Consider the following 23563-nt stretch of genomic DNA (forward strand, 5'->3'; position numbering starts at 1 on the left):
ACCTTTTTTTTTTTAAGTTAAGAGCAATTTGAGCACCTCCAATGTCTTATCAAACTTGACTACACCATTATCACATTTCCTTGGTTCTCTACATCTCTGGTGCATCCAGGATAATTCCATGTTGATGAGAATAATTCGCTGTAACCATTATGTTACTCTATTTTCTTACAAAGGTTACAAAAAGAGGCTGTGAGATCTTCAAAAGCTTCAAAATCAGACAACTCAGTATTTTTAGATCCATATTCCTCAGGCTCCAGCTAACTAGAAAAGTCAAAAGCAGAAAGCTGTTATAAACCCAGAAGATTTTTATAAGGAATCTCCATTAAAAAGAGGAAAGAAAAGAACAGCCAACCACTGAGTTATGCAGGAGCAGGACAACGTGTAGCAGTAACTCTGGAAACACCAACTTTTAAACCCAAGATGAATCCTTGCTTGTAAGAACCCAGCACAACCCCAAATTTGATGCTACCACACCATGAAAAGTGAATATGGGTAGGATGATTGACCACCAGCCTAACTACACCCAGAACTGTTTGGTTCCTTCCTTTCCCAAAAAGTCCTGGAGAGACTTGCAAAGGACAAAAAAGTGAGAAATTCACATTCTGAAAACACTTTTTTATCACAAACCACATTCTAAGGCATTGCCTGTGTCACCACAACATGACTGAAATACGAACTTGGCTTTTCCTGTAAGGAGCTGAACCCCAGCTTTGCTTACTGCAGAGTGGTTCAGGGAAAAGCAGAACAGATCCTAAAAAATCCACAAATAAACATGGAATCAGAGAATCATTAAGGCTGGAAAAGATCTCTAAGACCATAAAAGTCCAAGCATTAACCCAACTCTGCCCAGCCCATCACTAAACCTTGAACTCAACTGCCACATCCACAGGTTTCTGAACATTCCCCAGGAGGGTGATTCCAGCACTTCCCTGGAAAGTCCCTTCCAAGGCCTGAGCTCCCTTTCCATGGGGAAATTCCTGCTGCTGTCCACCCTGAGCCTGCCCTGGCCCAGCCTGAGGCCGTTCCCTCTCCTCCTGTCCCTGTTCCCTGGCAGCAGAGCCCGACCCCCCGGCTGCCCCCTCCTGTCAGGGACTTGTGCAGAGCCACAAGGTCCCCCCTGAGCCTCCTTTGCTCCAGCCTGAGCCCCTTTCCCAGCTCCCTCAGCCGCTCCTGGGGCTCCAGCCCCTTCCCAGCTCCCTTCCCTGCCCTGGACACGCTCCAGCCCCTCCAGGGCTCTCCTGCAGGAGCCAGAACTGGGCACAGCCCTCGAGGGGCCTCTCAGTGCCCAGCACAGAGGGACAATCCCTGCCCTGCTCCTGCTGGACACACAATTCCTGACCCAGCCCAGGGGCCAGTGGCCTCTTGCCCACCTGGGCACCCCTGGGCTCGTGTCCAGCCCGCTGGCACCAGCACCCCCAGGGCCTTTCCCAGCTTTCCAGCCCCTCTGCCCAGCCTGGAGCTCCATGGGGTTGTTGTGACCCAAGGGCAGGACCTGGCCCTTGGCCTGGTTGGCCCTCACACTGTTGGCCTCAGTCCATGGATCCGGCCTGTCCTGATCCCTCTACAGCACCTTCCCACTCTCCAGATCCACACTCCTGCCCAAATTGGTGTTGCCCACAAACTGACTGAAAGGGCACTCAATCCCCTGCTCCAGATCATCGATAAAATTATTGAAAATCTTTTGGTTCTCCAAACAGCATCTTGAAGTGCCCTTCTGCTGGGTGTCCTACGTATTACACACGGCATAAAGAGAAGTTAAATGTGCTGCAAGTTTGTTTTCTTGGTGAGTCAAATTGGAAAATAACATTTAATATCCCCATTTCTTCAAATTTTCACCTTTTTTTTTAAAGCAGTGGACCTTAACACATTCCTGGGTTTTCAGCTTAAGTGGTGATCTAAAATTAAAGTATTCCATGGTAGAAGAAGTGAAAAAATCCACTTCTTTAGGGAATTGTTTCCCCAGTTGTGGTTGATAGTAGGGGTTTAGAGCAGGTGAGCTTCCCCAACAGTGAAGTGGTGCCCATTGTAACAAAGAATTTGTTGGCCCTATAGAAGCTTTCCCCCTTTAACCAAAGACAGTTTAGACATTACCAGGCACCTTTGATCAATCACCCTCAAGAAACCTTCTTGAAAATGTACAAGGAACCATCCTCAAGCACCACAAAACCTTTCAGTTTCAGGCCTGAGCTCTCCCCAGCTACTTTGAACTTGAGATCGAGGTCAGCAGAGTCACCGAATGACTCTGGCTGTTACTGCACCACAAAATAATCACAGGGCAGGTTCTCATTTTAAAGCCTGCAAATCTTGTTCATGCTCAAAACCTCAGCACAGCAAGCCTGGCTCTCCTAATAAAAAGAAAAGGCAAATAAATCTGACTTTTCTAACTTCCAACACATCAGAGGACATGAAGGTCTTTGTCCTGTTTTCTGATGTGTATTTATCAAGGGACTTGTAAATAAAGAATTTGGGCTGCAGAAGACAGAATTACCACTTAAATTTCAAAATCTTGTATCCATTTCTATTCTGCAAGCTCCTAATCCTACAAGCTCAACATCATCAGGAATTCTGACCAAAACTGAAAGTGCTTAAGTTGGAAGTTTTAAATCAGATTAATGTATTGCAATACAAAACTGAATTCTCCCAAACACTGTCATACATAAGGTACTATTCCATAACATCATCTCTCCTTTCAGTTGTGGGATGAATATTTTTAAAGCTTTCAAAACATTTTCTCAATATTTAAGTTCTATTTTAATCTGTCACTGCCTACTAGACAGAGCTCCCCGAATCTGATGGGACATCAATTTTGAGACTTCTAATGCCGTTCCTCTAGATGTAGATATTTAAAACCAATGAAATACCCCTTTGGAGTAGTTTTCCCTTCTCCTCTTCTTTGCCCAACCTAATTTTAGAATTCTTTGGACCCACTTTGACTTGAGCTTTCAGCACACAACTCACAAACATCGGAGTGGAATGAACGATGTTTGGTTTTCACGGAATGAAATCTCCACTTCCAGCATCTTGGTCCTAATCCAAAGGCTCCATGTAAATATACCCTCCAAAGCTGTTTATGCATGAACAGCTGATGCAACTGAAAACTGTCAATCAGGAGATGAGCTGGATGCACACGGAAATCTACCCAGACTTTTTTTTTCCAGCCCCAAGGATTCCTGGGGTTTAAAGCTGAACAAGCAAACCAAAGATCTGGTTTGTATCTACTACACCTTTACAGGCCCCAAAACTGCTAAAATAAGGGCATTTGGGTATAAAAAATTAGACCAACCCTCTTGGACAAGCTCAGTTTTATTCTATTTCTACTGCTCATGATTTTCTATGTCAAAATATGAACTCTATTTCCAACAAAACTAAAAATCAGCTATTCAATCTGCAAATACATTTGGCACTTCCAGGATTTTTGATTAGCCAAAAAATGGAAGAACTTCCTAAAATATCAATCAGTCCATTAAATTGGCACCTTTAAAAGCATTCCCATGAAAACTTTGAAAACAATATTTCCATTCAGGAAAACCATTTTCTTCCTGGAAGAAGGAGAGTTTTCCAAGCTGCAGAAGAGTTTTCAAAGGGCAAAGAAGGATTTCAGAATTCTGCAGGTTCTTAAATATTCTGCTAAGTTGGAACAACATCATTTGAGGGGGACAGACAATGGAACAGCAACAAAAAGCACATCAAGAACATGCACAATTTTTCATTGTAAAAACCCTAAATATAAAATCACCTGTATGCATCGTCTTCTTTCAAGTCTCATATCATCCTGCGGGGTTGTGGGGACAGGGGGAGTCCAGCAGCAAACAACACTGAAAAAGGAAAAGTAAAATAAGAATAAACTTCTTAAACTGCAGCCACAACTGCTCAGTTCAACCCCGAGCTAAACCAAGGAAATCCAAACAGAAACTGAAGTTTTCCAACAGGAAAAGCAGAGACAGGCATTACAAAGACTTATCTTCCACTGATACCTGGTTTTAGAAAAACTTTCTAAGTGTCAAAATGTCAAGGATTAACTTAAATTTCAACTGGGCATTGAATAGTTCTGAAAATTAAGGTCATCCCAAAAAATTGACAGTTACCCATCTTTGCCAGGCCCTTAAATGTGTGGATTTTTACAGAAATTCCAGGCAGTATTTCTAAAACACAACTGAACTTGTGGGATTTTCCCCAATCAACAAGCTACAGAACCATAAACATATATAAATTCCTAAATGTTAAAGTTCATTTCTCCTCATAGCCCGATGAAATTGAATTAGGTTCACCTTGCTGCAAAAAATTAAAATATGCTCAGAAAAATAAAATTATACTTTCCATAAGACAGAGAGATATAAAGACAGGAGTTTCTAGGAAGAAAACTCCAAGAGAAGTTAAGAAGAAGAGTAGGATTATGAACAAAAAAAAAGAGAATTAAAACCCAAAACACAACACCCAGCAACTAAGACTGGTCAAAGTATTTCTCAAGCATTTGTTTTTCACTTGTTCTCCAACAAACAATCATTGGTACTCTACAACCTATGGAAATATCAAACCCACTTAGAATTACTGAGAATTTTAGAGAACTCTGCAAATTACTGACCAGCTGGAATTGCAGAGTTATTATTATTTAAACACCTCCTGAAATATGTAACTTCAGGCAAGTGTGAGCAGTCTAAAATGCACTCAGACCCTGCGATCTGAGCAGCAACCGGCGCCGTTCGCTCCATTTCCCCCCAACAATGAGAGTTCAAACCCTGCACAGCCCACCCTGGGCCCAGCCTGCCCTCCTGCCACCACGCTGGGCTTGTCCCTGTGCCACTCAAATGTCAAACACACCAAAGGGAAGGGGGCAGGAAGACAAGGAACAACTTTTTGGATCCATGTAGGAGCAGGTGTTGCAGCGGTAGTGTCGGTGTTTTAGGAGCAGGTGAATTCTTGCTGTTGTGCCTCCAAAAAAAAAGGGGAAAACCCCTCAAAGTGGCCATCCCATATCTTGAATCCACAGCCTTTTTATGGCCGCAGTTCCACAGAGCCCTGGAATGTCACTGCCACATCCACAGCTGCCATGAGCACTGCTGAAGCTACACCAAGTCCTACAAGCTGGGCACTCTCGTGCCTAAATCACTTCAGTTTGGGTGAAAGGCTCGGTCTGGTCCAGGTGCTGAGTGAACACCTCCCACCCTGAGCTGAGCCCCACTGACCCAGCACAGGCAGCCCTGGGACTCAACAAGAAAAAAGAAAGGAAGAGCAAACTCCTACTTAAACAAACAAACAAGAGAATCCCAGAGTGGTTTGGGTGGGGAGGGACCTGAAAGCTCATCCCATTCCAACCCCTGCCATGGCAGGGACACCTCCCACTGTCCCAGGCTGCTCCAAGCCCCAATGTCCAGCCTGGCCTTGGGCACTGCCAGGGATCCAGGGGCAGCCCCAGCTGCTCTGGGCACCCTGTGCCAGGGCCTGCCCACCCTGCCAGGGAACAATTCCTGCCCAATCTCCCATCCAGCCCTGCCCTCTGGCACTGGGAAGCCATTCCCTGGCTCCTGGCCCTCCATGCCTTGGGAATTGTCTCTCTCCAGCTTTCCTGCAGCTCCTTCAGGCCCTGCAAGGCCACACTGAGCTCAGCCCAAAGCTTCTCCTCTCCAGGCTGAACAATCCCAGCTCTCGCAGCCTTTCCTCCCAGCAGAGCTGCTCCATCCCTCTGCTCATCCTGGTGCCTCCTCTGGCCTCTCTCCAGCAGCTCCAAGTCCTGGAGCACCAGGCCTGTCCATCCCACACAGGTGCCCTAAGGCTACAGAACCTCAGTTCTATTTCTGAAATCTCTCTCTGGCCAATATCCTTTTATTCCTTTTAACTGCAGCACCTCTGGGTTTACACCAGGATTACAGGAAGCTTTTGCGAGCAGCAGCTCAAGGACTGAAGGCATCACTCTCTCGTCTTTACCACCCTGCAGCTCAACCACAGCCTGATCCCTTCCCAGTGCCACCAGTGCAAGACCAGTTTCAATACCAAACCAGCTTAATTCAAACTATCACCAGAGTTTGAGCAATTTTCAGCCAAAATATCGTGGAGTGTCAAACACTGCCTCCTGCCCATTCCACAATGGGATTGGTCAGCTCCCAAAGAGCTGGAGAGGTACCCACAGAGCCCTGAGCTATTGTAGAATTTAGAAGACACTTTAAGAGCTACCAACACTACAAAGAGCTGCTGATGTGAGAAAGTCATTAACAGGTTATTACCAGGAATCAACACATCTGTGCATTCCAGAGCTAACCAGGAACACAGATCCACCCCAATTTCAGCCTCCTTCCAACTCTCCAACAATCAGCCCATCCTGGAGAACTGGAGAACTCATGTGGAATTCCAGAGTGGAAAAGCAGGTGCAGCCCTGTTTTCCAAGGAGGGGGTTAAAACCTTGGCAAAGCCCAAAGCTGGTGAGTCCCTGGGACAGCATCAGTGTCACAGACACACAACACAAAAGGGTAACGATTTGGGGTTTTTTTTAAATAGATACAACCAAATTGCACCCAATGACTGCAGGGGCAGCACCTTAAACTCAGTCACTGAATGTCTTTGCTGTGTCTGCATTGCCAAGTTCTTAGACCAAAAGGCCCTTCAGCCAGCCTGTACAAAGGCTTCCTGGTTTAGATAATAAATTGATGATAAGAGGAGGCAAGAGCAAATCCTACTCATCACACAGTCTGTAAGATCATTATGAGAAGAATCCCCTCAGTAATAACATTTACTGGGCTTCAAGAACCCAGTTTGATCTACTTAGCAGTATAGAACAGAAGTGAATTGGAAATAAAGGAGGAGAGGAAGGAGCAGATGACAGGAAAGGTGTTAAAAAGCAAATTATTGAAAGTAGTAGAGCAAAGAGAAGAATAAAAGCTGAAGTCTTTTATTTAAACAAAGAGAGCAGTTCTTAGAAATCAACTGTGCTAAACTTTACCTCGTGCTTTTGTTTCCTCTTTCAATCACTGTTGCTTTCTACTCTTCCTCTTCCCTAGCCAAACGAGGCTCCTCTGATCTCCTCAAACACAGGGAATGGGATCCCCTATCCAGAGCCACTCCCTGCTCATGAGCAATTCCGGAGTGGAGTTACACAAGGCTTAGTCAGATACACCGAGGATGCTGAGCACGTTCTATTCCAGGTTATATCCACAATGTTATGAAGATGGTGACACCGAATAACAAAACTTCGTCACGTCTCTGACTTTTCCTCACACCCAAGCCTGGTTTCCCTGCTGGCCTCTTTGAGAATTCAAGCTTTATTCCCTGTATTCCTTAGGAGCATCCATCCCTTCCTTCAAAACACTCAATACCCAACTCACGTCAATAGGTCCACTGCAGATCAAAGTTGGGTTCAGAGCAATCAGACTTCTAAACCCCTAAAAGTTAAAGTGCAAAAACCATTATTAACATGAAAATTTAATTAAAAGAGAAGCCTGCTGGGGAGGGGTTTACTTTTTACATTTTACTAATTAAAACACTTCATAGAGGAATTTATTTTCCTTATTCGGGATCACTGTATTGTAAGATTCAATGTGGAATGTTTCTGCAAAGCCAGGTTCAAGTTTTTCCTCTGTGAAAAGATTATTTTGTAATTTTTAAAGTCATACTCGTGGAATACAGAGAAACCCCTGCATTTCTCATGGCTACACACACTGCTGGCAGAGCTGAACATAATTCAGGTCACTGACCTTCGGTGAACACAGGCAGGCCTGTTGCTAGCAACATAAAATATAAATACTTACTTAGAAACCGAATTTTTTTTAAAATTTATTTAGTAAGAGAATTATCCTGAGGTATCCACCATGAAATTGGGGTTATTAGCATACTGGAATATAATGGATTTAGACATCTGAACTATGCAGAGGCAACCAGTGATGAGGTTTGATGTCAGACAAACTGAGCAAAGGATTCCTCAAACACACCAGGATTTGGTGTTTTGTTTCAAATACTGCACAGTGAAATGTGAAGTACAATCAACCCAACTGGAATTAGATGAATAAATCTTACAGGGTGCTCGGTGATTGACAGCTTCCCAGAGGGACAAAGCTGAGGAATTCCAGAATCATTGTTTTCCCAGCACCCAGCACATGCAATGTGCTTTGTTACCAGGGAAATCCCATGTGTTTAATGTCCAAATTAACACAGATCTGAGAGCTCAACACACACGAATTCAGTGCTGCTGTTCTCCTTGTGACCAACATATGGGATGATCTATCTATGGAATAATTCACGAGAACGAAAAGGAAAAAAAAATGGACAAGTTAGTACTGAGTTCTGCTTTGTACAACGACTCAGGTTCACCTGCAAAATCACAGGAGAAAATTAAGAGCAGATTATGATTCCAGCATGAAAAGCCAATACGTCCCTTCCCCTTTCTGGGCACCTGCAGATTCCTGTGTGCCCCACAGCAAATATATTGAGTACTAAAACACAGGTAATTAATTTGCCATCAGCATCACAGCTGTCCTGTTCCCAAAGAAGTCACAGATTCCCTTCTGCAGGTTTAAGTTCTATGGGATTGTGGAACGCTTATTAGCTGAATGTTTTCACTGAAACAGCAACTACGTTAAAACTGCACAATCAGGGAATCATGGAATGGTTTGGTATGGAAGGGACCTTAAAGATCATCCATGGACAGTGACACCTTCCACTATCCCAGGTTGCTCCAAGTCCCGTCCAGCCTGGCCTGGGACACTTCCAGGGACAGGGCAGCCACAGCTTCTCCGGGCAAAGATTTTAAAGCTCGTAATTCAGTAAAAATAAAATACCTCTTTTCAGGTGACTTTGTGTATTCTACAGAACCATGAGCAGAGTCACCTTCTGATGGCAGTTCACCCTCATGCGTGGGGTGCACGTTTTTCCTTCTTAAACATGGAAAGAGAACATTAAAAATTTGGGAATTGGGTATTTTCATACATCACCGGGGAAAATTCACCAACAAGCAAAACTGAGTTTATAGCAGACTTCCCCAACACAGCCCTCATCCTCCTGAGGAGCTGCAACGTGACTTTCCACATCAGGACTTATGAGGTGCTTGTGAACCAAGCACAGCTCAACCAAAACATGCCCAACCATTATTTTCTGTGTGCTGCAAGTGATTTTCAGAGTTCCAAAAAGCACTTGTTCCTCTGAAGAGAAGATGCTGTGAATGACTGGCTTCACTCTTAAGCTAAATTTACACCACGTGATGCAAGAAGCCATCCTCGAGGTGTGAAAGCTTGTGGAAGCAGCTTTCCTGAAATCACAGAGTTTCTCACCCAATTTCAGACCTGGCACAGGCAGAACTGCAGTTGCAGCAGAGCAGGAATTTCTTTCCAGCAGCAGCAGAACTGAAGCAGCCTCTGCCCTTCCCACTGCTGCTGCTGGAATGGGGCTGGTGCACGCAGCAAACTGCACTGGGGGTAAATGGGAAGCAGGAGAAAACCAAGGCCACTGTTATTAATCCCATTCCAGTCCTCTGAGCTGGGCTGCTGCAGATGTGCAGCAGCAGGAACAAACAGCTGGGACAAAACGGGGCTGGTCAGGCCAGTAGTGGTGTCAAAAAACCCTCAAATGCACCTAAAATACATCTAAGTGTGATTTTATCACCCATAGACCAGTGGTGTCACACCAGTACTAATTCAGGCAGACTTGGGAGTGCAATTTGAGTCTCTGAAATACCTGATCTATTAACACACCATTTTTTTTATAATACACCATTTTTTACAATCTATTTGTGAAGTGCATCCCTTCTAAATGTGTACTGCTTCCAGGTGCCTGCAGAAACTGAAATGTCAAATTTATAACTGACCCATCCAGCCAGAGAAGTCAGGATTTGTTTTTTTAAATATTCATTAATTCATGTGAACCCCAGAATAAAGCCTGTGGTTTTAGGAAGAATTTAACTGACACAGTGAGGGGGGAAAGGAGGGAAGAAAAGCCCCGCAATGAAGGCTGAAATACTTGAGATTTTTTAGATAATTTGCATGTGATGCTTTACTTACTTAATGACTACAAATATTAATTTTAGCAGCACAAACTTCAAATATTTTCAGTCCACTGACCTTATAAGGAACCTCCAATTAGAGGAGGGAGTGGCTCTTTTTTCCACCCACTTAATGGTGTCAGACAAAAGTCAAACCACTGGATTTGCATTCCCCTCCCTCAACCAAACAAAAGGAAAAGATGCTACAGCTGGAATTGCCCATCCCCTGCAACATCAGAACATGGGAATGAAGTCATATTCCAAAGTGGAACATACATGATGTAAATTAGTTTATCCAGCACGATATGAAATGTTTTTCAGAGCTGAGATTTTTCTGCAGGTATTTTTTTCCTACAGATGTCCTCAACAAGGCTGATAATTTCATGTACAAAAACTGTTTCTGTTCCTTGTGGTTGGGAAAAGAACTTGAGAAATGCAAAGCCAAGCATGTCCTACTATAGAATTGCATTCATCATTTCAGAACTTCAGACCCAGAAGTCTCAGGCGAGCACAACCTTCCTACTTCTCCCTGAATTTCTGAGCCATAAAGGAAGAAGAATTACAGGAACACCTAAAGCTGCCTCAAGTTTCCACAGAACGTGGCCAAACCACTCAATTTACAGATTTTTATTACAACCTTGATTTTACTACAGGTTATTATTCTTCCAATTGAGTGGTCACTAACTACAACTTCCACTCTTGGTTGTGTTCTTTATTTACAAACTGGGCTCTGTTTCTCAGTGACCTGGCTCAGGTGCAGCAACCTGAACTTCTTCCTTCAGGACTAGAGCTGGAAAAATCAAAATCAACCTTACCCAGACCACAACAAACAGAAATACTTTATGTATTTAGGAAGATTCTGTGCGGCTGCTATCCCATGATTAAATGAAATAAAACTACTGCTCCAGCTGAATTTTGGCAGCAGACAGTTCTGGTGTGGCTCTCAAAGATTTAGTTTCATATTTCAAGTATAACAATGTAGATATTTGTTGCCCTGATACAGTAGTACCTTTAATCTTGAAGGCTTCCAAAATATTTTAATACATGGAGATAGGCACACATTTAGTCTCCCAAATTAAAAAAAAGAACACAAAAAAACCCAACCCAAAACAAAAACAAAAACCACAATAAAATAACCAAACACACAAAACCAAACACACCAAGGTGTAACTGCTGGCTGACTCTGTACAGAAATGATGCTAATTTGTAAGGTTTTGGGTTAGTGGCTTTTCTTAGCCATTTATTGGTTTGTGAGCATCTGTAAGGACTTTTGGACCTTTTTTAAAACCACCAGGAACTGCTGTTTAAGTTACACCCTTCTGACAGCTCCCATTGACAAGTGCAATGCCACAACCTTTGCCTTTCATTATTCAGATTTAGACTGGACAGACATAGCTGGGTCCTCTCACAACTGCTCTTGCAGTTCCTTTGAACTTGGAAAACACCACACCAGCTCCAGCTTTCTCCAGGCATGTCAGGATAGAAGCACTAGGTTTAAAATCCTTGCTCAACACCTTTTAAAACAGCAGTTACAACAAAGTTCTTTCGCTTTGAAAACTGACAGCGGTCAGGTTCAGGCTCCAAGACAACCAGATGCATTCAAATCCGTGGGAATAAACGGGATTATTTCATTAAAATGGGAATTTTTAGGCTGAAGTGCCCCAAAAGCCAAACTGATGCTGATTTGGCCGCAGTGTTCCCAGAGCCCTCCCTGTCCCCAGCCCAGGTCTTGCGCCACATCTGGCACCTGCCCCGGCCGTGAGTCACCGCCGCAGTTCAGCAGCACGGAAACGCTCACTCCTGTTTGGTGACTTTTGCGCTGACTCTGCACAGCTCCACAGCCCCAGCCTGACTGACACTCCTGGAATTCTTGGGTTCCAAGGGACCTGGAAGCTCATCCAGCTCCACCCCTGCCATGGCAGGGACACCTTCCACTGTCCCAGGCTGCTCCAAGCCCCAATGTCCAGCCTGGCCTTGGGCACTGCCAGGGATCCAGGGGCAGCCCCAGCTGCTCTGGGCACCCTGTGCCAGGGCCTGCCCACCCTCCCAGTTCCTTCCCAATCTCCCATCCAGCCCTGCCCTCTGGCACTGGGAAGCCATTCCCTGGCTCCTGGCCCTCCATCTCTTGTCCCAAGTCCCTCTCCAGCTCTCCTGGAGCCTCTTTAGGCCCTAGAAGGGGCTCTGAGGTCTCCCCAGAGCCTTCTCTTCTCCAGGTGAACACCCCCAGCTCTCCCAACCTGTCCCCAGAGCAGAGGGGCTCGGACCATCTTTATGTCCCTCCTCTGGACTCGTTCCAGCAGCTCCACCCCCTGATGCTGGGGGTCCTGGAGCTGGAAGCAGAATTCCAGGTGGGATCTTACGAGAGCAGAGGGGGAGATTCACCATACATGAAAGACATGAATAAATAAAGCTCCCACATTTTCCTCACACTGTTCACTCCAAGCCCTTCCATGTCTCAGAATACACATCCTTGTCAGCTCCAAACAGTTTTCACTAGATATGAATCATCCCTAGGATAATATTTTTTAACTTCCCATAATTCAGGATGGGTTTACGTTCCATCTGCAGCGCATTTGCCATGGCCTTATTCCCCGGTTAAGGAACCGCTGACCTAGAAAACTCTCATTGAAGAAGGAGATAAACTAACGAACTTCAGGAAATTTTCATATCAGCTGGGGATGGAGTCAAAACACCTTTTTCAGACTCAGAATTCCAAGGTCTTGTTGCATTCTCTTTTCAGCCTCCATCCCTGCTGTTAAGCATAATATTAAAGCAAATCTTGGTATATCACAAGGTATAATGAGATATAGGCAGGGGGAGGTAATAAGCTGCAAATTCCTCTGTTTTACATGGTATTATAATCCATAAGAATAATTCAGGCATCCTATCCAAGTGATAAAAGCACGTGGATGCAAGGGAGAAAAGCCAGTACAGACACTGGGTGCAGATCAAGCAGCAAGAGCTTTCCTGGTACATTTATCATCACACCAAATAGAGATTTCATCAAACATTCACCCCCAAAAATACAGTTACTGGTAACTCACTGGGGACTCCAGAATATTTGTTCTCCTAGATAAAGCCGTTGTCTTTAATGTTAAAAAAAATAAGCCCAGAATGTCCTCATCATAATCTGGTATGTACCCAAAGTCTTTAGAATTTCATCCAGGAATTCCTCATCAAGCCTTCGTCCATGTATGGATACCTCCCAAAAAAGAATGTATCATTTATAAAGACTTCAGTGACCAAAAAGCCATGACATTCTTTCAAGTGAACTGACTGCCAATCATCCCCAGAAGTTTATTATTTCCTGCTTATTAATATGGAAAACAATGACTTTCTGAGCTTCAGGAATCCAACAAGAGGTTGGAGCTACCCTGCCGTGAGGTGACTCAATCCAGAGTGGTGAGGTTCTGGATGTGCAGTCCAAGCTCAGCGTGTAAATTTGGGATAACATTAGCTTGAATCCCTTTTTGAGTACAGGCACTATGGAGAAGCATGGAATTCACTTTTGAATATTCCCTGATGGCAGCTGTAAGATAAAAGTCTAAGAGACATCTCTCAGTGAGATAAAAGCCCAGGAAAAGTCTCTCTACCAGAGGCCTCTCAGGTTCATTTGGTCTAACTCGACTTTTATGAGGAGAAATTGAAAAACCTTTGGGACAAGTTTATGTGAACTTCAGCAATTCCAGCATCCCGATATGGAGTTGACACTAATCAGTCTGATGCTCTCCAAGATACTTCTCATTTGCTCAAGAAGTAGACACTGCACTAAATCTTTGACAAAATTATCCATTTAAGTATTTAGGTCATGGTAAGGCTATACAATTTTTATTAAATAACAGTATCTTTGCCAGCATCAGAAGTTGATAAGGGCCTTACCAGAGAAGTTTGGTTTCCTGTAGCATTTTTTTCCCTGATAAAAATTCCTAAAATGGTTTTAATAAGGCAGGTTGCAGGAAGGAAATGAGGACAAATTAAAAAAAAAAAAAAAAGGCTTTTAAATGCTGACCTTATGGCCCTCCAAAGGGTACTCAGGATCCCCACGTCCAAGGTATCCAGGAAATAAAAAGGCAAGAAAAACTTTAGTATCCCACTGAAGTTCACACTCCCAAGAATAGCTTGGGATGGATGGAAAGACTCCAAAACAAAGCCACTTTTCCAGTAGGTTTTTTCTTTACTTTTGTACTAATGATACTGAACTGATGTATTCCATGGAATGATACGCTGTGCTTTTTAGGAAAGACTGCTGTAAAAAAGGAACTTTTGATATAGTTCTGCTCCTGTTCCCATGTTGTGAAATAGCTCAACAAGAGGGTCCTAAGTGTGCTCTGACACATTCCATGGGCTGCCCAGGGAGGTCTGGAGTGCCCATCCCTGGAGGTGTCCAAGGAAGGCCTGGACGTGGCACTCAGTGCTCTGGGCTGGGTGACAAGGTGGGCATCGGGCACAGGTTGGACTCTGTGATACTGGAGGGCTTCCCCAACCATTTTCCAAATGATTCTGTGATTCTCTGATCCAGCAGCCAAGGCCTAGAACTTGCCCTTTTTTGCTCAGTGAACCCAAAGCAACTTCGGGAAAAGAGAAATTTGGCTTTAGGAAAAGTGCAATGGTATGCCAAAGAAGGGGATGGGAGGGGGAAAGACAAGCACCAAACACCAAAGCAGCTACAGAATTCTGTGCCTAAGGAACCTCAGCTGAGCAGTGCCATGTTGTTCAGCACAAGACGAAAGTCTTTAGCCATGAAAAAGCCACACAGAAACCAACAAGGATGGACAGAGTTCACTGGGAAAAGACTCAAAGGGATTAAGAAAGAAAATAATGAGACAAGCTGCAAGTCACCAGAGATACAGCATTTATGAGTAGGACTTTTATTTACTAAGAGGGAACCACTGAACATCTCCACAGACAACCATCGTAATCCACACTCTCACTTATGTTTGTTATCATGTAAGAATTCCAAAGATGTTGCCAATCCCATCTGGCATGGAGAAAACAGGTCTTGCTGGGTATTTTCCAGAGCTCCTGCCCTCAGCCCACCCAAAGACTCAGAGAAGCAAAGGGGATGAGCAGAGAAGATTTGTTGCTTTTTCCCTGCTATAAAGAATAAGTGTATTGCCTAATCTTCCACATTTTTATTTGAAGTCACTTTGGATTGTTAAAATATGGATGGATATTAAATGGATGGATTCGGATATTAAAGCATGAGCACTTCTGTCTACTTTCCCAACTAACAGGTAAATAATTATCAACAATATTGAAATAATTTGGGCTAAAATATTGGGTATCTGAATACACAGATGTGAAACCGGTCACTTATTTAAGAGGACAAGCAAGCATGGAATTTCCAAAAGAGTTTGGGTTGGTTTTTAATGTAACTGGCCCAGCTGGTGGTTGTGTGGGATAGAAACATTTTTTAATGTCTCCTTTGTAGAGCAGGAAGAACAAAACGAAGCATCTTCACTCCACAGTTCAGCATCCGGTATCAGTAGGTTCTGCTCACAGCTCATACAGACAGTGAAAATACCTTTTATTAGAAGTTAACTTTGGGAACTTCAGTTCATCTTTCAGTTTGTCCAAAAGGGAACAGCACATATTTTGTGCTGTCTTAAGGCAACACAGAATTGAAGTGAAAATTCAAAAGTGAATCAGACGGAGAAGAAACCTGTATGTTGCATTAGTCTGTGGTAATGTTGGGGGGGGAATGCACAGGAAATGAAAAACTTGAGGGTTCTTAAGAGGTTTTAGTGTTTAAAATGGGGTTTTCCTACTAGGGAAGAAAAAGGAGAAAGAACAAGCAACTGAGCAAGTGACAGTAAGAGAGGTGCTGGAAGTGACCTGGGAGAAAAAGGGCACAAGCAGAAGTTAGAAAATTTTTTAAAAGGAGAGGAAGAACTCGATGACAAGCACAAGGGAAAAGAGAGCAAGAAGAGAAGCATCAGGAGCGAGGAGGAGAGCTGGAGCCAGAACTCATTCCCAAGTTACAGCTGTGGTAGCTCGTGCTGGGAGCGCACACACAGGGCAGCATCCGAGTGGGAATGCCGAGCGGAGAGCTCAGAAGTTTGAGACAGCAGAAAGTCAGAGAGGCAGAGCGAGGAGGGGAGAGAGACTGACAGAAGGATGATTTACTACAGGAGGGGGGGGTAAGAATTCCTGGGAATGATGTTTCCCATTAAGTGACAGTGGTGTCAGGACCAGTTAACCAAGCCCTGCCTCTGCTCCTGTCCACCCACACAGCCCATTCCATGAGCCCGTGTGCCGGCTCTGGGACCCGAGCTGCTGCAGCGTAACCCGATTCCCCGCCCCCGCACACACCCCACTGGTAAAAATATAAAATTATGTATTTCAGCCAACTCACTCTGCAAGCCTGATTCACTGGTTGGGCTTACAAACAGCTGTGCCAACACAAAGCAGGTGGGAACAGGCAGCCCGAAGGGAGGGAAGGGGAGCTGCTCAAGGGGTCACTGCCTTCAAAGAACTCCTGGTTGCACTCTGCCTCGGAACAACTCTTCCAACAATTTCCTTCCAAGTGCTTCCATGATCTACACCCTGTGCAGGAACTTCCCATTGGTTTGCCAACACTTGCAACACATGCAGAACACCATCAAGTTCCCATGCCCCACACTAGTAGATGAAATACAAAACCAGTTCTTTCTTTTCATCTATATGCTTCTTTTGTATCAATTATTTGAAGTCAGGCATAGGTACAGATTTGGGGAGAGCAAGGTCATTTTCACCAGCCCCAGGAAAACATGGATAGATCTGGGTGGGTGGAAGGAAAAAGGGGCAGAATACCAATGATCCTTGTGTTTTTCTCTGAATATCCTGTTCTTGCTGGGCTGCCCTTCAGCAGCCTCTCAGCACTGGAATGATGTACCAGCCTATGGCCTTATCTCATTCTAGAAGACTGAACTGATCTGGGTGAAAAAGAGATAATGAAGTCTTCTCAAATTTCCCCCAAATTTAAGAGGGTGTAGCAGCAGAAGACCAGCAGTTCCAATCTCTATTTCCCAGCTCCAGTCACTTTGCTTCCCTCCACTGCCTGCACTACAGCAGTGTCTCAGGGCTCTGTCACAAGTTTGGTCAGCTGAAACTAGAACATGTTATTATTGTAAAAGAGTTTTATTTAAGACATTTAACTAATTTTCCCTCTAAAATCCAAGCAAACTCAAGCACAGAGAAGGGTGGATGGGTCACACACCCTGTGGACACTGGCCCAGGTAATCCTTTGTTCCCCAAACTGGTCACTCCCTAAGGCTCAGAACTCAGCCCTGCCAGAAAGGTTGGAGATTCTGGACTGACAACATGGAGCTGTGGCTGTCTCATCCCTGATGTGTCCAAGGCCAGGTTGGATGGGGCATGGAACAACCTGGGATAGGGGAAGGTGTCCCTGCCATGGCAGGGGGTTGGAATGACACAATCTTTAAAGTCCCTTCCAATCCAAACCATTCCATGATTCCATATTTCAATCACAGAAAGTGGGCAAATCCCATAAATGCCTCCTTCCTTATGAAAAAAGTTGTATAAATGTCATTTCCACTGCCATTCATGTTTATTCATTGCACAGATGCTTCTCATGTGCACCAGGAGGAGAGCACACAGAAAACAAGCTGTCCAGTCAATATCACTATCCCCAAAATGATACTATTTACTGAAATATCCCGTCACTTTTCCCAAAATTGAGGTATGCAGATCAAATGGGAAAAGAGACTGCAAAATAAAAATCAGCAATTTTTTAATACAAACTCTGTTTGGGAAAAACGAGTTCAAAGTCTAATTCCCCCAAATTTCCAACCAAATCCTAAGTTCCTTGAGCAGACCTCTATGTGGATGTGCTGAGTCACTCTCCAACCTTAAGAGGCTGCTTCTCCAAGTTACAAAGCGCTCGGAATACAAACTCCAGGCAAATGAAACTGCAAATGCAAAGAGCATCCTGCTATTAAAGCATCAGACACGGAAACCCTTCAGCTCAGCTCCGCCCGCTGCGTCACCCGCTGACTTTGGGCTGTCACCCAGTGACTTTAGGCACTCACCGGGTGACTTTGGACACTCACCGGGTGACTTTGGACACTCACTTCACCTTTTGGCTTTCACTCCCTTGCTGGAGAGCAGCTCAGGGAGTTCTTTATCTCATGCTGTCTGCAGGGAAAGCACATGAAGCTCTACAAAATGCCAAAAATCCCTGAATCCCTTCTCCTCACCCTAAAGAACAGGAGCTCAGTGCCTTAGGTCAGGCTGTCAATAGGATACAGAAAGTTTGGGTGGATGGGGGTTTTCTGTATGTTAGATTCCAATCACTGAAAAACTTTACTCTTCCAAGGGATGCTAGAAAAATCCATTAGATTTTACTTGATTCAGATACTAAAATGCAGTATGAGAAAAGTCCCACACCTAAAACCAAGTGGGGGTCTGGACAGCGAGCAATTACTAACCTAAAAAAAATTAAATTTATATATTTACTACAGGATAAAAGATGGTTCAGACCAACAAAAGCAAGAGATATTCTCCCATTTTTGTTGGTTCTTGAGTGCTTGACTTAGTTTGGGATTTTTTATGGAAATAAATTAATAAAGTCAAGTGTAACTCCACAGAGACGACTGAAATGTTGGAAGGAAGACCATGCTTCCAACCTACAAAATATAATCCATACCGGTTTTCTCAAATACATCAAGGAAGTTTATGTATTTGGCACTGTCAAGTAGGGGCTTCAGAGGTTTCAGAACACACATAATGACTAACATGAAACTTAGAAATTGCATTCTGGGCCCACTGGGTGATTGCTAAAAATGTATCTTCAGCCTCACCTCAAACCACAGCCCTCAGATTCTTTTGTTTTATGCAAACAAAAATCATGCAAAGATGCAAATTAAGATTTGTTTTTTAAAGTAACAGCGGTCCAGAGGAAGAAAATAACAGCAAAGCAGTTAAAGAAAACTATCAGAAAATATCAAGGGACCTTTTTTTCAAATATGGAAGTCTGAACATTAAATTCTTCATCCCATATTCAGACTCTTGTATGGAAATAATCACATATTCTCACATTTCAACAAAATTAGGTAGGAACTACAAGACCCAAAATCTTAACAAAGGAGTGAGGCCAACACTATTACAAAATACTGGGTTATACTCCGCAGGCCTAGGATTATACTTCTGAGGTAGAAAAAAAGAGAGTGATAAATATTTTAAAAATGAGGAATGACATAAAGAAGGTCAGTTAAGTCCCCCCTCTTAGCAGACTTTGGAAATACACATTAAAGGACAGCAAATGTAAGCTGAGGAAATCTTTGTCACACACACAAAAAATTATTTACTGATCTCAATCAGAACATGCTCCTGATTTAAAAAAAATAAAAAAATAAGAGCTAGAAGTTATTACATTGGACAAAAAGGGGGGAATAAAAGAAAGGAAAAATAACCCAAAAGAACCACCCCAAGACCCAAAACCTTCTGTGCCTCAGAATGTAAGCCTACCATGAACTTCTCTGTACCAAGAGGAGACTTAATGACATGAACGACTCCAATGTGGTCCTTCTTTTAAATTTGTTTCAATAAACATTTAGAGCTGACAGAGGTTCAGTTTTGTGCTGTGGAATCACAGCCCCACACCCTGCCCCTGCCAGCCTGTCCCCACACAGATGAGGACCCAGCCTGCTCAGAGGTCACTGCTCACCTCCCGTGTTTCCAAACCAAAGCACCACGTGCGCGCGCTGGCAGCACGTCAGGAGACCTCGGAAAAATGTCACTTTGTCACACATGGACATTCCTTCCTCCACACACAAAACACAGGGCTCAGTGGGCCTGTGGCACTCCATCTTTTAGATTTCACTTCATTATAACAGCAGCTAAACTGAAACAGATTTTAAAATAAATCCGTACAATTGAAGTGGCATTTTTGTAAGTTTTGCAGGAGGGGGTGATTCCAAGATGCAACACTGGAACCTTGTGAACTGTAAGCAGAACTTGTTTTCTCATTTCTTGAAATAACTGGGTGCTGATTAAGAACATCCAGCAGAAAACTAGAATTAAATACTTGCTTTATGCAGGTGTAATACAACCATTATACAATAGTTACACAACTCTTTCTTTGCATAACAGGAAGAGAAAAAAGTGGGGTTTTTAAACCAGGTTTCAGAAGAGAGAACTTGATAACACCACAGCTTGGCCAACTGGTTTTCCTTGCTTTATTGGCTTCTGCAATAAATTAAATGGAAATATTCTAGCAAAAGCTTGGTTTTTGGTTTACTGTGTGGCAGTAATCAAGTAAATGGGCACTGAGTAGAACCTTCAAACCCACTCCTGGAAATCTGTGTCCAATTCTAACAGTTGCTCACAGGAGAAAAGCATTCCATTAAGTTTCTGGTGCCCATCACATGAAGCAAAGACCTGTTGACTCCAGAATGAGACCCAAAGCAGTCAGAGTTGTCAACGAGCACCAAGGAAGGCAGTGCAGAGCCTGTGCTCCATCTGTCTCCACCTGTGCTACTGGATTTCTCAGGGTTTCAACACCGAGCTCATAAAGTTTTAAAATGTCCAATGCTGTGAACATGACTCTGGCTAATTTAACTCCACAGAGATACATAAATGAATGTTGTGATGGGTCAAAGACTGTAAGGCTCACGTGGACACTGCACTGCAATCGTGGCCATGTGCTGTGGAAAACACTCAGCTGAGAACATCCCCAGACCAACCCTACTAGGACAAAAGATCAACCCTCCTGAAGGACCGCACCAGAGAGACAATTTCCATTCACACCTCCAGATCATGAGGTTTTAGACCTTCTATCATTAAGTTTTTGTACAGCAGACTATCAAATTACAATAATTACCATAACTCACAACCTTTTTATTTACCAGAAGAAAACCCAAACCACAAACACACGGATTTCCTCAAAGCTGCACCAAAATGCCGTAGAGGAGCATGTGAGGAATGGACAGGGATCTCCACATCAGGAAATCTGACACAGAAAGAATACTTACTCTGTGCTGCAAATACAAACCAAAACGGAAATCAAATCCCAAGAAAGGTCTCTGATTAATACAACACAAACCCAAGCAATTCTTAATTGTATAAAAACTTCACCTGTATAACACAGTATTTTACAGTCTTCACTCAGACTCCAACGGACTCATTTGCGATGCTGTCTCTAGTAGAGATAGTTCACAAAAGACATCAATTCACTTCAAAATTAAGCACTATAATTAAGTTTATAATTAAACTTTATAATTAATAAATATATACTAAGCTTATTAAAAATAATAAACCACCACAGAAAGTTTGAGGAGCTACAAGAGTCATTCCAAGTGAAGCTGGAGTAACTGGGTAGTTGCAGGGTAGTTACTGCTACCCCAGCATTGCACCTACTGCTGCCTCTCATTTTGGGGCAAAGAGCTGGGAAAGTCTGTAGCCTTTGGTTAGAGCTTGACTTCAGCAAAAGTTTAAAAACCCTGCCAGTGACAGGGACAAGAGGACCAAAGACACCCTCAGCAAGTGACAAGACACGGAGCTGTGCGGAGTAGACACACCCTGGAGAGGAGGGATGGCATCCAGAGGGAGGGACCTGGACAGGCTGGAGAGGTGGGGCTGTGAGAACCTCATGGAGTTCAGCAAGGCCAAGAGCCAAGGTCCTGCACCTGGGATGGGGAATCCCAAGCACAAACCGTGCTGGGAGGGGAATGGGTGGAGAGCAGCCGTGGAAAGGAGGACTGGGGATGTTGGTTGGTGAGAAGCTCAGTGTGTGTTCTTAGCCCAGAACCCCCCATGCCCTGGGCTGATCCCACAGCCTGGGCAGCAGGGAAGGGATTGGGATTCTGCCCCTGTGCTCAGGTGAGAGCCCACCTGCAGAGCTGCCCCAGCCCTGGCACCAGCACAGGGAGGACGTGGAGCTGCTGGAGAGACGCCAGAGGAGGCACCAGGATGAGCAGAGGGATGGAGCAGCTCTGCTGGGAGGAAAGGCTGCGAGAGCTGGCATTGTTCAGCCTGGAGAGGAGAAGCTTTGGGCTGAGCTCAGTGTGGCCTTGCAGGGCCTGAAGGAGCTGCAGGAAAGCTGGAGAGAGACAATTCCCAAGGCATGGAGGGCCAGGAGCCAGGGAATGGCTTCCCAGTGCCAGAGGGCAGGGCTGGATGGGAGATTGGGCAGGAATTGTTCCCTGGCAGGGTGGGCAGGCCCTGGCACAGGGTGCCCAGAGCAGCTGGGGCTGCCCCTGGATCCCTGGCAGTGCCCAAGGCCAGGCTGGACATTGGGGCTTGGAGCAGCCTGGGACAGTGGAAGGTGTCCCTGCCCATGGCAGGGGTGGCAGTGGATGGGCTTTCAGGTCCCTTCCAGCCCAAACCATTCTGTGATTCCATGAAAAATCTGATTTTATTGGGAAGACAGAGATCCATAGGTGCAATCACACACACATCCAGCACTTGCAGGAAAGCTCCTTTTCCTGCCCAGGGCCTGCCATAACAATCTCAGTTTCTGAATGCACACTCTGACATTGACAGGAAAGTCAATCCAAGTACAAGAGCACGGAATTCTAAGCTTACGAACATCTGATCATGGTAAAAAATGGGCATTAAGCTGTTATTCCACAACACTGACCCAATGTTTGTAGTATTTATGAGTAACTTCTATAGAAATGAAAACTACCGAGATCTTGTAACAGTAACAAAGAAATCAATGTATTTCAAACACTAACTCTGGCACAGCATTAAATTAATGCCTAATTATCCACAAGTTGGAAAGAATAACAGTAAAGAAGCCAGAATCAGACATGATCCTGGAAAGTTACTGAGCTTCCAGTATCAATCAGATTTTGAAAGAGTGTATGGAAGTTGATTTGTCTGTGACCACACACACCCCCTTTCTATGTATTTAATGTATAAGTTCTGATAAAACTGCATTTAAAAACAAGAATATATGTGGTTATATAGCTGGAAGTAGAGAAAAAGCTGTAGCTACAACCAGACAGAGCAGAGATCAGTGTGAGGGAACTCACAGTGACCAGGAAAATACAGAACTGAGGAAGTAGCAACACATTCCCTTCCCTGACAATATTTCTCTCCTCTTTTAACCCCTTCCTCGAGTTTTAACTCAAACTGATATCAGGGGCACAAAACTCTATAAAGCACATGCTGGATGTTCCAACAGGCCCAAAGTTAATGAGTTATTAACAATTTATGGAGTTCACAGAAGCACAAATTACGAGCTGAACACATACAGGGAAAGGGGATTTGGACTGAAATGTGTTTGAAGGCAGGAAACCACAAAACCAGTGAACAGGTTTTTGGGACACTAGGATTTAAAAGTTTCACTGGCAAGTTCAATTTAAACATTAAAATTATTTAGCTATGATTTAGTCAAGTAGTCATCCTACTGACTTGATTTTTTTCCAGTAACTCAAGAAAATTCACTCTCAATTTTTTCCCATTGTATTTTGAAGGAACGACTCTGCCATCAGAAATCAATTTGTACATTTCCATCCCTCTCTTATTTCACCATCCAAACAGTTACTAAAAAGAAAGAGGAAACTTTTCAACACAAAGAGGTATTAATGTATTATTAACTATTCCTTTAACTGACTCACAACACAGTCTATTTTTATTTGCCTCTGGGGGAAAAGAAAA

General features: G+C 43.9%; 1 protein-coding gene across 2 annotated transcripts in view; it reads right to left on the reverse strand.

Annotated features, from left to right (window-relative positions):
• DYRK1A (dual specificity tyrosine phosphorylation regulated kinase 1A) overlaps window positions 1–23563 on the reverse strand; it is a 70177-nt gene that overhangs the window by 42273 nt on the left and 4341 nt on the right. For both annotated transcript variants that reach the window (XM_039553482.1, XM_039553481.1), the window contains exon 2: window positions 3737–3815. In XM_039553482.1, coding sequence (XP_039409416.1) covers window positions 3737–3746 — 10 coding nt within the window. In that variant the 5' untranslated portion in view covers window positions 3747–3815. The remainder of the gene's footprint in view (window positions 1–3736; window positions 3816–23563) is intronic.

This window comes from Corvus cornix, chromosome 1, assembly GCF_000738735.6.
Source record: "Corvus cornix cornix isolate S_Up_H32 chromosome 1, ASM73873v5, whole genome shotgun sequence".
Lineage (NCBI taxonomy): Eukaryota > Metazoa > Chordata > Aves > Passeriformes > Corvidae > Corvus > Corvus cornix.